The sequence below is a fragment of the Ceratosolen solmsi genome, unplaced genomic scaffold, assembly GCF_000503995.2.
Source record: "Ceratosolen solmsi marchali unplaced genomic scaffold, CerSol_1.0 scaffold10, whole genome shotgun sequence".
In the NCBI taxonomy this organism is placed as follows: Eukaryota; Metazoa; Arthropoda; class Insecta; order Hymenoptera; family Agaonidae; genus Ceratosolen; species Ceratosolen solmsi.
This window is the reverse complement of record NW_011948412.1, coordinates 398,041-413,894: the sequence shown is the minus strand read 5'-3', so window position 1 is coordinate 413,894 and position 15,854 is coordinate 398,041. Positions and strand designations below refer to the sequence as shown.

Sequence of the window (15,854 nt, the reverse complement as noted above, 5' to 3'; positions counted from 1 at the left end):
GAGCGTAAGTTTGCCCGACTTGTTGTGTGCGAGGCGTGACTAACTGATTAATTAATATAAAAAGATGTATCTTGTAAAATGCAGGCAAGGTATTTTACTGCTGTGTGAGTGATGCCCCTTTTGATTACTGTTCCATTGGCTTCACTGTGATCACTATTTAAACTGCCGACTTCATATTCTTATGCACGCGTGTAATTTTAACTATGTTGCCGAATATGTGTGGCCACATGTCGTCTTCACATTATACTAAACACTGAGCGGCAGATACACTTGAGTGAAAGCGATGTGATGTTACAATGAGCCTTTTGAATACGCGCACGAACCGAAGGCTTGATCGTTCCGTGGCGGCTCTGCTGAAAATACCGACCGTTCCATGGCGGTCCTGCTGAGGGCAGATCGAGACCCGTGTGTCATGGCTTTTACTGGTAGATGGTTAGATCGGTTCACTATGGTCGGTTCACTGCGGTCGGGTCACGGCAAGATGTTAGCCGCAAGCGCAGTTGAGCGATGGTGGTACGGCAAGAGATGATTTTCAGCAAGAGGTATCTTCTGCAAGAGGTATCTTCAGCAAGAGGTAGAGGCGCGCCACGTGCGTCCCTTATATAGCCACTCGGCGGCTCACTTAGCTGGCAATAAGGCATCGTCGTTGTTGGACTAATTCTTACACGAGGCGTCGAAGGAAAAATCTAGAACCTTCGAGAATGTTCGACGAGAGAAAAGTAGGAGTAATACCGTTGGGTGATCTTACAGTACATTATATGTCGAGTCGTAAACTTGCTCGTACTTTCCGGGATTTGTTTGTAAACGTTCCTCAAGTACGCGTCCCAGTCCGCACGTGTGGGCCAGTCTAGGCGCACATGCTGTATGCCGGACAGCGCGTATGACCTTTCTTTTGTTTGAAATTCATGGGACTGCATCAATCCCGAACAATATTAATTAATATAGCATATTAAATATAATTTTGATAAAAATTTAAAAACTAAAAAAAGTAGAAATGTAAAAATTATTTTTTTATGTTTGTTTTCAAACTAAAAATTGAAAATCGTAGGAGTAAAAGAGCGGTACATCGTTGATATCTAAATTCGTTAGTAATGTTACATTTACAGATCTCATGAGCACAATCAAATGTTAGTATTTTTATATATTATTTATGTTCAATAAGTCACAACAAGCTGCGGTGGTGAGGTCCAGAATAACCTTACGTACGTTACCAGTCCAGGATTTCCGAGTCTCATCGATCAACCTATGAATTGCTCAATTCTTGTCAAGAAAATTGATCAGCAAGTTAGTCAATTAAAAATCGATTTTCTTCACTTCAATATTGTAAGTCTATTTTATGCATTTAGTAATAGATTATTTTAGCATATTCTAAACTTTCTTATTCAATATTCTATCTGTAAGTTGAACAAATTTTGAAAATATAAAGTGTGATTTAATATTTTTAGTGTAGTTTGTTTATGGCCTATATAATGCACACTATATAATATTGCATTAAAAGAAATTTTTAACGTATAGCCAAATTTTAAAATAAAGGTAAAATATTAAGAAATAGATTGAGTAGAATATTATCTTTTTGTATACATTTAAATTCATAAAAATTACAAAACAAGCATATTTGAAGTAATCAAAATTTTACAATAAATAAACCATTATTCTTTATATTCTATTGTTTTTATATAAAAAAACTTTAATTACTATAACTTTAATTATTTGTTATAAGATTTTTCTATACAGAACTGAATTGCATTGAAAGTTGTTGGAAAAAATTGTGTTTTTATGAAAGTAAGTTAACGAATTTCTTGTCATGTATAATTTTAAAAGCGTATTTTAACCTGTATATCGAATATAATTTCAATTTCTTTTAAATCCAATATTATCTATTTACACCTGGTACTGATATTTTTATCAAAAAATTTTAACGAAGGATTAATTTTACGGAGTCTTTACATAAATATAGTTTGACCTCAGGTCAAGAAGCATATACGCAAGCTTAACACGACTTCAAAAAAGTTACTTTGGTAGTCGTTGTAATAATAGATGGATATACAGTTCGATAGAATGTATATATTATAATGTTTGTAATGTTAATTCAATATTCTATTACATTGTTACATGCGTACTCATAATTTTATATAAATTAAATTGAAAAAATTTTATTATGTAACAAACAGTATTTTAATGTTCTGATTTAATATAGCCTTACATTATATTTTTTCATTTTTAGATGCATGTTTATAAAAATATTTTTAAAAATATTAGATGCTAATTAGAACATTTGTAATATATTGTGAAATTGAACAAAGCTAGGTAAAAAATTAATTATTTAACACTTTCTTAATATATATTTTTAGATTACATATCATTGTTAGATGCTTTCAAATGTTAAAAAATATTCAATTTAGAGTAATCAACATTTATATTTTTATTATTAATTGTTTACATTTTTATATACTTTTTTTTTATTATCGATTGCCTGTGCTATATTCTTTTATTTTTGTAGTAAATAATTATTTCTAATTTCAAAATATTTTATTTTTATTTTATTTTTATTTTATTTGTGACAGAATAAAACTTACTGGAATTAATTTATATTTACATATGATATTTGGTAAATAAGTACTACTTCAATTATATCATCCTAGAATCAAATTCATAAAACAATTTCAATCTCTATACTTATTTTTGTTTTTGAATAATGAAAGATATCATAATTTCTTATATTACAATTGACAGTGCTATATAAAAAATTGTTTTGTCTATTTTAATTTTACGGGATTATGGTACGTGTGTAGCAAACAAATACAATTTTTCTGAATTTGTTTATGTAAATCTTTAACCCATTTTTAATAATATAGTAATGTTATTTAAATTTTACACACACTTATTTGTTTAAAAGTGTGAAAACATACTAAAGTTATCTGTAAATAAAGTTAGCTGTAAATAGGTATTTATGGTAGCTCAATTTCTACATAAGTTTGTAAATAATATAGAAATCAAAATATTTGTATTATATGTTTTATATTTCTAATAGTTTCAAACTACTATAGGAAAAATATAAAAACAATAACCACTACACACGATTAAAAGAATTATTTTTATATAAAAAACAAGTTTTTTCCATAATTTGAATAATTCGAAATGGATATAAAATTTGTTTATCTTAAATAAATAATTGAAGTATTGGAAAATTTTATTAAGTTATTTTTAAAACTAATAGTGTTCAATAATTAAAAAAAGACTATTCCTAAAAATTTTATCGGCTGTTTTGGTAGTTGATTTTGAATAATAACGGTTTCAATTCCTTATATATTACTTTGATTTATTTAATATTTTTGTTATATTTTTAACTTTATATTTTCAAAACATTACATTTAAAAAAAATTAATTTAACATTAGTTCAATAAATTTTTTTTATTAATCTTATATTTATTATTATGATTTCATTATAATAAAATTATATTTACATTAAATTTAGAATATTTATAATGTAATTATTTATATTACAATTGAAATCTTGATTTATGACAATAACGTGTAGTAATATCAAGTAATTATAGACATTACTGTTGCATTAATTTAAGCATTTTTTTCAGGGACAACCTAACAGAAAAACTGGGATTTGTGATGAAGACGTTTTATTGGTAATGTTTTGATTGTTACATATCTAATTTAAGCTATTTCTATGTCTTTTATCAATTTCTAAAAAATATTTTTCAAACTATTATATATATTATATATATATATATATATATATATATATATATATATTGTTGGAGTTGTTAAGAAATATTCACCTTAATCATGGCAATTAACATAGCAAACAATATCGCGTTTATGTCAAAAATAAATTTTGCACTAAATCTGTTCCATTAATATTTAAAGAAAATAAAATATTTATATTATATCTATCTTCGAAATAAGATTTAGATATTTTGAAGTTTTAAAACTACTGTTTTTAAAATGAATGTTTGCTTATAAGAATTTTTTTTAATAAAACTCAAATTATTAATGTTAATAATAATTTTTATAAACCTATCATTTTTATTATAATAACGATAAAGTAACTAAACCTATACAAATGAATTTATAATTTAGAATTTATATTCAAGTGTTTTTATATTCGATTAAAATAAATATACATATAAGTAATAATATTATTCTTGATTTTTATAATGATAAAAAGAAGTACAAAGGAAATTGATTATAAATAATTTGAATAAAAGATTGACTACATTGTAATATATTTATTAGCTATCAGGATTTAAAACATGTAAATAATATTGCTCTTTTATTCAATTTTTTTATTCTTAATTTTTATGTAATAATTTATTCTTATATATATAATTAATTCTGTAACTAGTATAATATATTTTTACTATATATTTTATCAAAATAAAATAGATATTTTATTTGAATGTATAGTATTTAATTAGATAATAACTTGATATAAAATGAAAGTCCCTTTCATTTCACATTAAATTCGTAAATATGATTTTACTAATAAAATTAATATTACGTTCATCAAGTAAAGAATTACAAGATAATTAGAAAATAAAAATTGTGAATATAGTTGCTATATATATATATATATATATATATATATATATATATATATATATGAAAGTCTCATAAATCATATATAAAAATATATTTTTATCAAAAATATACAAATTATAAGTTACTTCACTGAAGGATTTTGTAATTTTATTTATAAAAACGATAAATCTGAATTTAAAATGATATTAATTAATTAAACAATTATTTTTTATATTTATAAAAATAATTTATATATATATATATATTTTTTTTTTATATACTTAATCAAATTTATAATTAGAATATATAGTAGTGAAAATACTGAATTGATGGCATATTTTCAGCTTAGATCTGGTGAAAAGACTTTTCAGCTTTGTGGTTGGAATAGTGGACAGCACAGTAAGTATACTTAGTATTTTGAAAATTACAGCGGCCTCGTTCTAAATTGAGACACTTAGTTTGGATTTTTCACTTCTCTCCCTCTCTCTCTCTTTCTCTCTCTCTCTCTCTCTCTCTCTCTCTCTCTCTCTATTAATTAACTCAATAAAACCACATAATTTAAATTCTTGATAAATATAAATATGTTTAATACATATAATTATTATCTTTATTTATATAATTATTATTTTTAAACATCAGTTACTAATTTAATATAAAAAACATTTTTTATAAGTAAACATATAAATAATCGAACTAAATTGGAAGATATTTTTAATTCGTGCAGTACATTCTGAATATATTGAAATTTCCTATTAGATACATTTTCTATAGGATATATCTAATAAACTTCACTAATAATATGCCAATTTTTTCTTTTATCGCGATATATTTTGATCATTATTCAATTATTAATTGGAAAAAATTAATACAGCTCTCATTTGAGCGCATTGATATTAGAGATAATTATTTCCAGTTTACATAGATATATGTGAGGAACCGGTAACAATAAATTTCCGTCTATCAGGTAATTTAATGTCTCGAATGTGGGAAATGCGCATAATTCAATTGGGATTCGAGCAAAGGGCACCAGCTGGTTGTCTACAATACTTGCAGTCAAACAATGGCATTCTGAAAACCCTCAACTACCTACCCAATGGCAGGTATCTTGCCAATCATGATTACTTAATTTGCATCCGACAACAGTACGGCATGTGCAGCATATCCTATTCGCCTTGTACCAATGAATCCTTTCGAATTGGCGGTTCAAGAGCGAAGCAGTATAACATGACAACTAGTTCCAATATTGCAGTTCAAGACAATGGCCAAAGCGAAACTGGGTCGGGAAGCGGACCTCAGATTATAGCATTCGGAATCGGCCGGTGCAGAGATCGAATACTAATTCCATGTGATTTTGAAGAATTCATCACGGTAAGTTAATTTAATTAATTTATCGTCAAATAATTTGAGTCTGTATTTTTTTATTAAGAGTTATTCAAATGTAATATATATTTGTATATATGTTTTAAGAATATTATATTAGTATGCATAAACCGAGAACTATAGTACTTACTAAAATTTATTGTAATATATGAATATTACAACTGAATTATAATTGTATTTTAAAAAAGAATTATTATAAAAATTCGTACTTTAAAAATATATTAATCTCCAATATAGATAACACGTCTCATTTTATATTGAATATATATATACACACATACACATATATTTTTTTTTAATTGTAAAGAAAAATTGTTTAGATCTCCTTTTTAAAAAATTATCAATAATCTAAATACCATTAATGAATATGTTGCAAAAATTTACTGAATAATATTTGTATACATTAATATTATATTACGAAAAAAGTTATTGCAAATATTTAAATTGTATATCATTAATTACAATTAACCCCTGTTCCATTTTAAGGGTTTAGTTTATGACTCGAACTGCCAATTCAATAGTTCAGTGGATTAGTCTCTCGTCAGGATAGCTTAAAGGAGAATACTAAGTGAAAGGGCTAAAAAAAAAATATTATGTATTTTAGTAAAACAATGTTTATTATTGTACATGATTATAACAATATTGCACTTTGATGTAGAGAGAAATAATTCTATTGAGGGTGCATTCTTGTATTCTTAAATTATTGTAGATGCTATGGATTTACTGTGTCTTAAAGTAGAGGTAATGTTGATGTTGTAAATATTAGCTGGTGTAGTCAATCAATCATGCTTGTGAGATTGCATGAGAAGATGGTGTTTGAATCAAGTATGCTTGATGTATGAATAACTATACTTGATATGGTGTAAGATGTTTATGGAAATTGGTAAGTAATCAATTATGTCTCTAATTATTTATGGGGGCAGTAGAAGGGCTAGTCACACACACGAGTCATTAATGATAAGCCTTCGAGCTCTTGAAGGACTTAATGAAATGTATTTATAGTCAATTAGTCGATATACTGTTGTCTGGCCTTGACAATGAACTTGATGCGTTGCGTCGATTGTGTCGACCGTTTGAGGAAATGCACGATGACGAAGGGTTAATTCGAGAGAACGTGCTCTATCACCTGCCGACTTTTTATAGACGAGTTTTATTGAACTCAATTTGCTCGTTCTGCGCAACTAGCTTATTTAAATAATATAAGAAATCTGTACCTTGGAAATTACCGACAAGGTGTGTTGCTTTACTGTGTGGCTGATGTCCCCTTTAATTACTTTTCCAAATAGCTTCACTGTAACTCACTACCAAATCTGCCGATTTCTTTTTATTAATGCACATGTGTATTAATAGTTAGCCTACCGAATATATGGCCACGTGTCGTCGTCACAGTATATACTAAAACACTGAGCGGCAATTACAGTTTAGTGAGCACGAAGTAGGATGACAATGAGCTCGCCACATGGTGAGCTGCCCTTAAATATACATGTAGCAGGATGCAATGCCGGCAACAGTGCCGCCACTTATCGCTATACCGAAAACTTCTTTGTGGCGTTAGAAAACGAAGCTTCTAGAAGTTTCGTAGGCGTTCTTTTTTTGTATGATCTTATAGTATATCGGATTTCATTTCGTAAAACTTGCTCGGACTTGTCGAGTTGTGTTTATAAACATTCGCCCGAGTGCGCGTGCCGTGCGCCGTACAGCGCGTATGACCTACTTTGTCTTAAATTCGTGGAAACTGCGTCAATCCTGAACAACCCCATATTATTTATATTATAATAATCGATAAATAAATGCTTATGTTTATATGGATATATGTATAACTATTATTATACGTTAATGTCGGCTTAATTGCAACATGGACAGATCCAGGGTCTTCACTCTGTCACCGATTACGAAGAATAAGATGCGACAGTAGGACTACGCTGCTGTAAACATGAAAAGACATGATTATCTATATATCATCTATATATCATTATTCCATCTTGTTAAGTTGCAAAGACGTTATTCATTCTACTTTTGAATGCAGAACCATACATAAGTTAGTTCCGTCATTATATATATATATATATGATAATATATATAAGTTCTACATGTAATTTTTATTCGACTGTTTCTTGCTATTTATACTTATTCGAAATTGGAGAATTTTCCAAGACTTTTGACTAATCGGAAATTTATAAGCCTTCTAGTTCTCGAACATGTAAACATTGATCTCTGGAATTCTCGAAGCTTCTATAGCTTATTTTCTAATGTCCTATAATGTTTATCTAGTCTCCGCATAGCAACGTCAATTGAATTCTCCAACCTTACAAAGCTTCGCTTTCGCAGAATTCTCGAATGTTCTACAAGTCTGCCTAGTCTCGTATAGCAACACGTAAGCATCGTTGCCATCTAACTTAGCTGCCGCGTGGATTTTTAACGAGTGCGCAACAAGACACGTCGTCACTTTTTCCTCCCAGTCAGTTACTTATCCTCGTCAGTCATCTATGCTTCAGCCACGTTATTAATCCGGAGTCTATAGTCAAGAGTTCGTCACACGATCAGGCTCTCTCAGTGCAACCATTGCAAGGAACACACGTTCAATTTTTCAGTGCGTAACGGTTAACAACCAGTCAAGGGTGCTGACTGCAGTATCAGGAAATAGTCGCCTACAAGAAGCATGGTATCAGACCACTCCTTCACATGAAGGTATACCAGTATTCTCTATTGAGGGTAACTACCAATCAATTAATTCCATACTATCTTAATGAGTATAGTCGGCTCTCCCTGCTAATCTTTACAACGTTATCACAGACTAATCAATTAATTTTATACTCTCTTAATGAGTATGGTCGGCTCTCCCTGCTAATCGTTACAACGGTAGCACGGACCACTAAATAACTCCATACTCCATTTATGAGTATGGTTAGCTCTCCTTTCTAACCTTTACAACGTTAGCATAGACCACATACCCAAGCTATATTCCTTTTTAAGGAGTATACATAATCAATTGCTGATCTCTATAGCATCATTAACGATGTCGCCACCATCACCAAGGAGCAACTACATCGAGATAGAATATAGTTCACATTTTCCCATGAGAAGTGAATTCAGAATCAACAATAATGTAATTGTCAATAAACCCAAAATAAACGATGCTTTAACGTAGTTTGCATACACTGTCAATCTCTACAGCCCTTCCTCTTAAGTCCTTACCTAAGCAACGTTAAGGCGGGCGGAAAATTAACTGAACTATCGAACTTGGTAGTTCGAGCCAGAAAATCAAACACATTATCGATCATTTGGTCCTTCGAGCTGAATACAGTAGAAGATAGTGCATCTCACCGGTGCCCTGCACACGTGCAACTTCAAGAATTTAGCAATACCTTTGCATCACTGCATACTAGACAGCACGTGGTTCTATACTAAGGAGAAACCAGAGATTTACGATCTCCCACCTCTCCACATAGAAAACCACCACCTACGACATAACTACGTACGTATCCAGAGAGCAACAACCTCCTACCTCTCTGGAGTACATGCCAATAAATATGTTGACTAAGGAAGCTCCGATGGAAACAAAGAATATTAAGACTCCTAAAACTAATATCGCACCAGCAAGGGACGTTCATTTTCAAATTAAAAACACAATTAAATCACATCACAATATTGAAGAATCTGGCTAAGAGATTCACTTCATCGCACCACGATTTTACCCTGAAAGAACTCTCTGATGCATACTCACGCATAGAGGTGCACAAGGCCTTCATCAAAGAATATGCGTATATGGAGATGAGTTGGCCAGCTGCTCAGAGTAATCACGAATATTTTGAAAATAATACCTATGTCGAGGAATCCTCACAATACACGACCACGCGAGAAATTATCAAGAACATCCGTCAAGTCTACAAAACCGAATCTGACAAAAGAGAAGCATCGCCACCCAAAACAAAATCAAACAGGATGCAACTTCCATTATGAAACTTTCCCAAGTTTTCCGGAAGACAAGAAGACTGGTGTGAATTCAACAACCTTTTCACGGGATTGGCCATGGAAAACAATGACATTAGCAAGGTTGAAAGCTGAATTATCTCCGTACCTCAGTAGGCAGTCTAATAGAACAATTAATTTCTGGACCCCCTCTGACAAAGAAATCATTAACCCTAGCCTCAAAGCTACTCACTGAACGTTATAATAACAAGCGGCTATCGGTTCATTCAAGTCTCAGTAAGATTTCCCCCCTTTAAATCCGATCAATGGGTACGCAGCTACATTTGAAAAACTCGTTGATAGTTCAGAAGAAGCAATTAAACATCTCCTTAATTGGACATAACAGAAGATTTGTGGAATTACATCTTAGTATGTCAAATCTTCCAACAGCTAGAGCGTGTCTCGATGGAATTATGGGAATCATCACTTGGCACATCCAACTCATATCCGCGCCATGATTAATTAAAGACGTTTTTAACAACGCGCCGAGGGCGCTAAAACAAACCGAAATGTTAACAGAAGGTCCCAGATCCAGAGCGCAGCCCCTATTTTCGACAAAAAGAGTATCAAAAACGTACTAGATATCTGCGAACAAAACTCAGTCAGCTTACTCAACAGCAAAAAACAAGTCGAATGAGTGCAAATGTTGCACCGGCAGATATACCATTCCTTCATGTCCACAATTTCGGGGCATGTCAGCTATAGAGAGAAAAAATCTGGCGATAGAGCACGAATTCTGTTTAAACTACCTAAGATTCCACAAAGTCGGCTCGTGTAGAGCTTAAACAAAATGCAACAACTGCTACAAACCGCATCATACTATTCTACACAAAGCATTCAAGTCAGAAACTACTCACGCCAGTAGTTTAAACCCATCATCAAAATCAATTATAATCATTTTTATTCGTTTATAATCTGTAAAAAAATATATTTAATTTCATAATTTAAAAATCACTTATATTTATTTCATAACATCTTTTTAGCATCAATGAATTCTGAATCAACTTCAAAATATCTAGGAATGAGAGAATTTAAATAAAGATCACGTTCAAACGCATAAGTTGTTAATGTTCTTTACAAAGTGATATGAAATCATAAATTTTTGAATAATATTAAATATAATGTATAATAAGTAAGTAAATAAAGGATAATTAAATTAAAAAGTAAAGAAGAGTAATACAATTTATTGATATACTGTGCAAGTTTTCAAGATAATGTGCAAATTGCAAGAAAGTATTTTTAGCAAACATATTAAAAATAACCAATACTAGTTTCAGATACAAGTGTCAGATTTCATTTGTTATTATTATTTGATAATTAAGCATCTCTTCTTAACCAAGTATCTCCTTTATTTCGGAGTTATTTACACCCTTTTTTCAGATTGTTCTATAATTATGTAAACAATTCTGCACAAAGACCATATATTAATCATAATAAGTTATTTGAATGTTAGTTTACTTTTTGAATAATTTTAATATATGCTACTTTTTACAAAATTCCTCCTGAAATAAACTCAGAATTAAATTTCAGTAATCTCAACTGCAATAAACCCAAAAAAAATTTCTGACCTCAAATAACTAGATCAAAAGAAAAACTTATCTCGTTTCAAATGCTAAATTTAATAGTAATTTTAAAACTCTCAAAGTGATAAATTTAAAAATAAATTTTTAAATAATGTTTTTTAAATAACAAATAAACGATATTTTTACTTTTGAATGAATGATTTTTAACAATGACAATTAAATAGATAGATAAAACAACGAATTTTGCATGAAATAAATAAAGAATGTTTAAATAATCCATATATACACACTTGAATACATGTTTTAAATTATGACATCGAGTTTTTCCTAACTGGTTATAATACGCATATAAAAGCACAAAATAAACAATCTATAAATAATCGCTACTAGTAATGTAATATTGCGCATAAAACAATTACTTTTGTATTATAAATAAAACAAAAAGATATTTAAATTATAAAGTCTTATGCATGAAATTGCCTATAATAAAATTATGTATAAAAATAAAACGAGATTTATAACAGCATTTTTTCGATTATTCGAAATATTAAAATATATTAAAGGAACTAAAAGTTTTTCAGTTGATATTTTCATTAATTTTAATAATATATTTAGAATATATTCAGTAAGTTATTTGTAATATTAAAATTACACAATATTAATAAGTAACTAAAGTTCATTATAATACTTTGTTAAATTAAATTTCAAGATTTCCATTTCATATCCATTTTAATTGATTTATTTAACTATGTTTAGAGTTTATACTATGAAAAATAAATTTACTAATAGCATATCAAAAGTTCATCACAACAGTCCTATTACTTTTCATTTCCATTATAAATATAAAATAATATTAATTCAAATATGAAGTTAAAGGAATAAAAAATTAATTAATCTTATATCTTAGCTATTGTGGTATTACAATTTAAAAAACGTGACTAATGAAAAATTAAACTCTTGAAACAATAAAAGTAATTGAAATAATAAAAGTTCAATTGTATTTGAATATCATCATTATGTATATACCTTATTTGATATAACTATACACATGCGAATGCATGTAGGCGCCTGCACATACACACATATGTCGGTATACATGCGTATATGGCTACATGCACAGCCTTATATAAATGTATATTTATATATATTTAAAATCAAATTCTTTTATATATACAAGGTTACATAAAATTATTAAGCAATTAAAATATATAATATAATATAATATATTATATTATAAATTGAAAAAATGGATTATTAGTGAAATAAATTTCTAACGTTATTATAACAAATACATTATTATTAATATTATATATAAAATAATTATACCAATAATATAAAATAAATTAATATTTTAATAATAAATTAATAATATAAAATAAATAATTCAAAATGATTTATATTTATTTGACACTATTCAAATTTTAAATGAATATAATTAATTAATATATTGTAGTAATTCAGTTAATAGTAACTAATGCATTCCATTTTCTATATAACGTTTTTTTAAAAAGTTCATAACCAATTACAATTTTTAAAATTATATCTTATTGTAGTGAATGAATTATAATTATTAAAAAAGAAATTAGGTGACAGGAATCTTATTGTTATCTAATTATCATCGCACAGTATACTGCAATTGTTTTCATACACTGAATAAATTATTGACTAAAAAAACGTATATTTATTAATTTTTTTTGTAATAATATATCTAATTCCAGCATGAGTTAAATTATAAATAGTTTAAAATGTGTAAATTTATAATTTAATTTAATGTTATTAATTATAAATATTGATTTTTATATTAATTTTAATATTGTGAAATTTAGTAAATATAATTTTTTCATACTTATAACATAAATCTTTAAAATAATTGTTCCTACTAATTTTAAATTAGATACTACTGTCTTTTATAAAGTACATGATTTAACAACAATGGAGAATATTGTTATTCAAATGAAATTGTTTACGTTATATTACCATAAATAATAGTACGAATTTTTAATCATAATCATTAAAAATGTGTGATTTCAAACTTTATAAGATTCATATTTCTATCATTTTGAAATTTTAATACAAACATATTATAAAATTATAAATAATACATGCTATTATGGAATTAGTATTTGTAAATAAGAATGTTGATAAATTGTTAAAGGAAAGAGAAATGTAATTGTAATATTATTTAAAACACAATAATTTAGTTATGTAAATATAATTTTTGTATTGCATTAGAAGCGAAAGTTGAAAATTAATCGTACATATATACATTTACGTACTGATTTTAAGCGTTTTAAACATTATTCGGGATTGAAGCAATTTCTAAGACCGTTGGCTATCAGCATCGCTAGTCTTTCTAGCTCTCAGGTTTCTGTAAACACTCGAGACGAGAACTTTCGTGTACTTCTTATGTTTTGGTTTCAAATGGCCTGCAATGTTTATATGGTCTACGACTAATAACATCGCCTGAAATTCTCCAAATTTCTTAAGCTTTGTTCTTTTCTTAGAATTCTCGAAACTTCTAGATTTTTCTTTTGCGCCTCATGTAGGATTTCAGTACGGTATCGGCGATGCTTTGTTGCTAGCTAAGTGAGCTGCAGCGTAGATACTTAAAGGCAGCAGACAGCGCCCAGTCGCTCATTGAGAATCAGTCGGTCAACAATTACAAGTCATTACGTTATTCAGCTAGTGTTATAGGCCACACACCGGGTCATTCAATTATTTCTTACGCATTGAAGCCATCCAAGGGGACACAAGTTTAATTGCCAAGCGTGCCATACGTACAAGCAATCAAGGTTGCTGACTACATTAAGGAAAAACTATACTGCCATCCCAAGGGACATACATTTTAATTGCTAAGTGTGCACAGTTAGAAGCAGTCAAGGGTGCTGGCCGCATGACGAGAAATTACACAGCCACAATAAGCATAGTCTCCAGGTATATTCATGTATACACTTCAAGGCCATATGTACTACATAGGCGCGCGTGCATGCATTCATTTCAAGGCCACACGTCCTACACAGGAATGTGAGCACATCTCTGCTAGTCCTTACAACACTAGCAGAGGCCACGACATCGTCACCATCAAGGAGTAACCACATCATTGAGATAAGACAGAGTTTACACTGTTCTATAAGAAATGAATCCTGCTTAGTACTATTGTAACTGTTAATAAATCATATGTTAACGAAGTTTGCACATACTGCACATTACTATAATGCTTCCACTTGACTCCCACCTTAAGCATCTGCTAGAGCGGGCGGAAAATTATCAAAGCTATCGAAACACTGGCAGTTCGAACCAAGAAATAACACAACTTTCGAACAAACATATATATATATATATATATAATTATTTTACATACTCATTATAAATTGTCTTTTCTTAATATAGTTAATTATTTTTAATAAGATTTTGCAGTCCAAATATTTGTATCATTTTTATTTACCTTGTATATAATATTGTCAGTAAACCCATACAAATCAAATATATATCATGCAATTTCATTTTTTCAAATCTCTTATCATAAAACATCTATCAATGAACAATATTTTTTAAATAAGGAAATAATTAATTTTATTTCGATTAAAAATATGGATAATAATTAAATAAAATTTAAAAATGAATATCTGAAGAAATATAAGTAATTTAAGAAGTTGTAAGTAATGATTGAAATTATTTACTCTAGCTAAAAAATAGTACGTTATAAATAAATTATAATTTTTGAATTAAATATATATTTAAAAAATTTTAACAATGAATGAATATTAATATTGAATTTTATTTTTTAAAGAATACGATGTATTATAATATTTGTAATTTAATAATAATAACAATATTAATAATAATAATACAGCAATTATGGAGATAAATGTTGTTGAAAAAACTTCTGGTATAAATATATTTTGATCTTACAAATTTTCCTTCATTATTTTATCCGGGCTTTTACAACTTCATTATCTTTATTTGAAATAATTGTTATAAAAATCGATTAAAATAAATTATAGTAAATGACTTGTTGAAATTTGGATGGACATCTTAATATAATTCCATTAAATTAAACATGTCGTTCATATGCCACGTACACATACTTACTGTAGAAATTTTTTCTTATATTAGTACATATTTGCTTCTAGCCTGGAAACGATGTCGCAGGAATATGTGACCTTGAGCATTGCGGAATTTCGCTTTGTAGTTCAGTCGGCGATAGTGATTTGATATCTCGCAATATTTCGACTTGCCATGTAGAAACGTCGGCTCTACCTTTTCATATAAGAGTTGCCTTTGGACCCGGAGAAGATAGTGGAATTTCACCAGAAGACAATACTGGCATGTGCCTCAATTATGAACAGTTACCATGTGTAATTTGAAATTTAGTAATTTAGTTGCATATTAATGGTTTCTTCTGTGCCTGCTTGGCTCTTCCTCTCCACATATCTCTCTCTCTTT

General features: G+C 28.8%; 1 protein-coding gene across 1 annotated transcript; it reads left to right on the top strand.

The window, feature by feature from the left end:
* Nucleotides 1–507: 507 nt before the first annotated feature.
* LOC105363925 (uncharacterized) lies at nt 508–15,854 on the top strand. Its single transcript, XM_011501739.1, has 6 exons — nt 508–574; nt 1,163–1,323; nt 3,594–3,641; nt 4,881–4,935; nt 5,450–5,904; nt 15,542–15,854. Exons 1-6 carry the CDS (start codon nt 508–510, stop codon nt 15,773–15,775), a joined length of 1,020 nt encoding a protein of 339 aa, XP_011500041.1. The 3' UTR covers nt 15,776–15,854.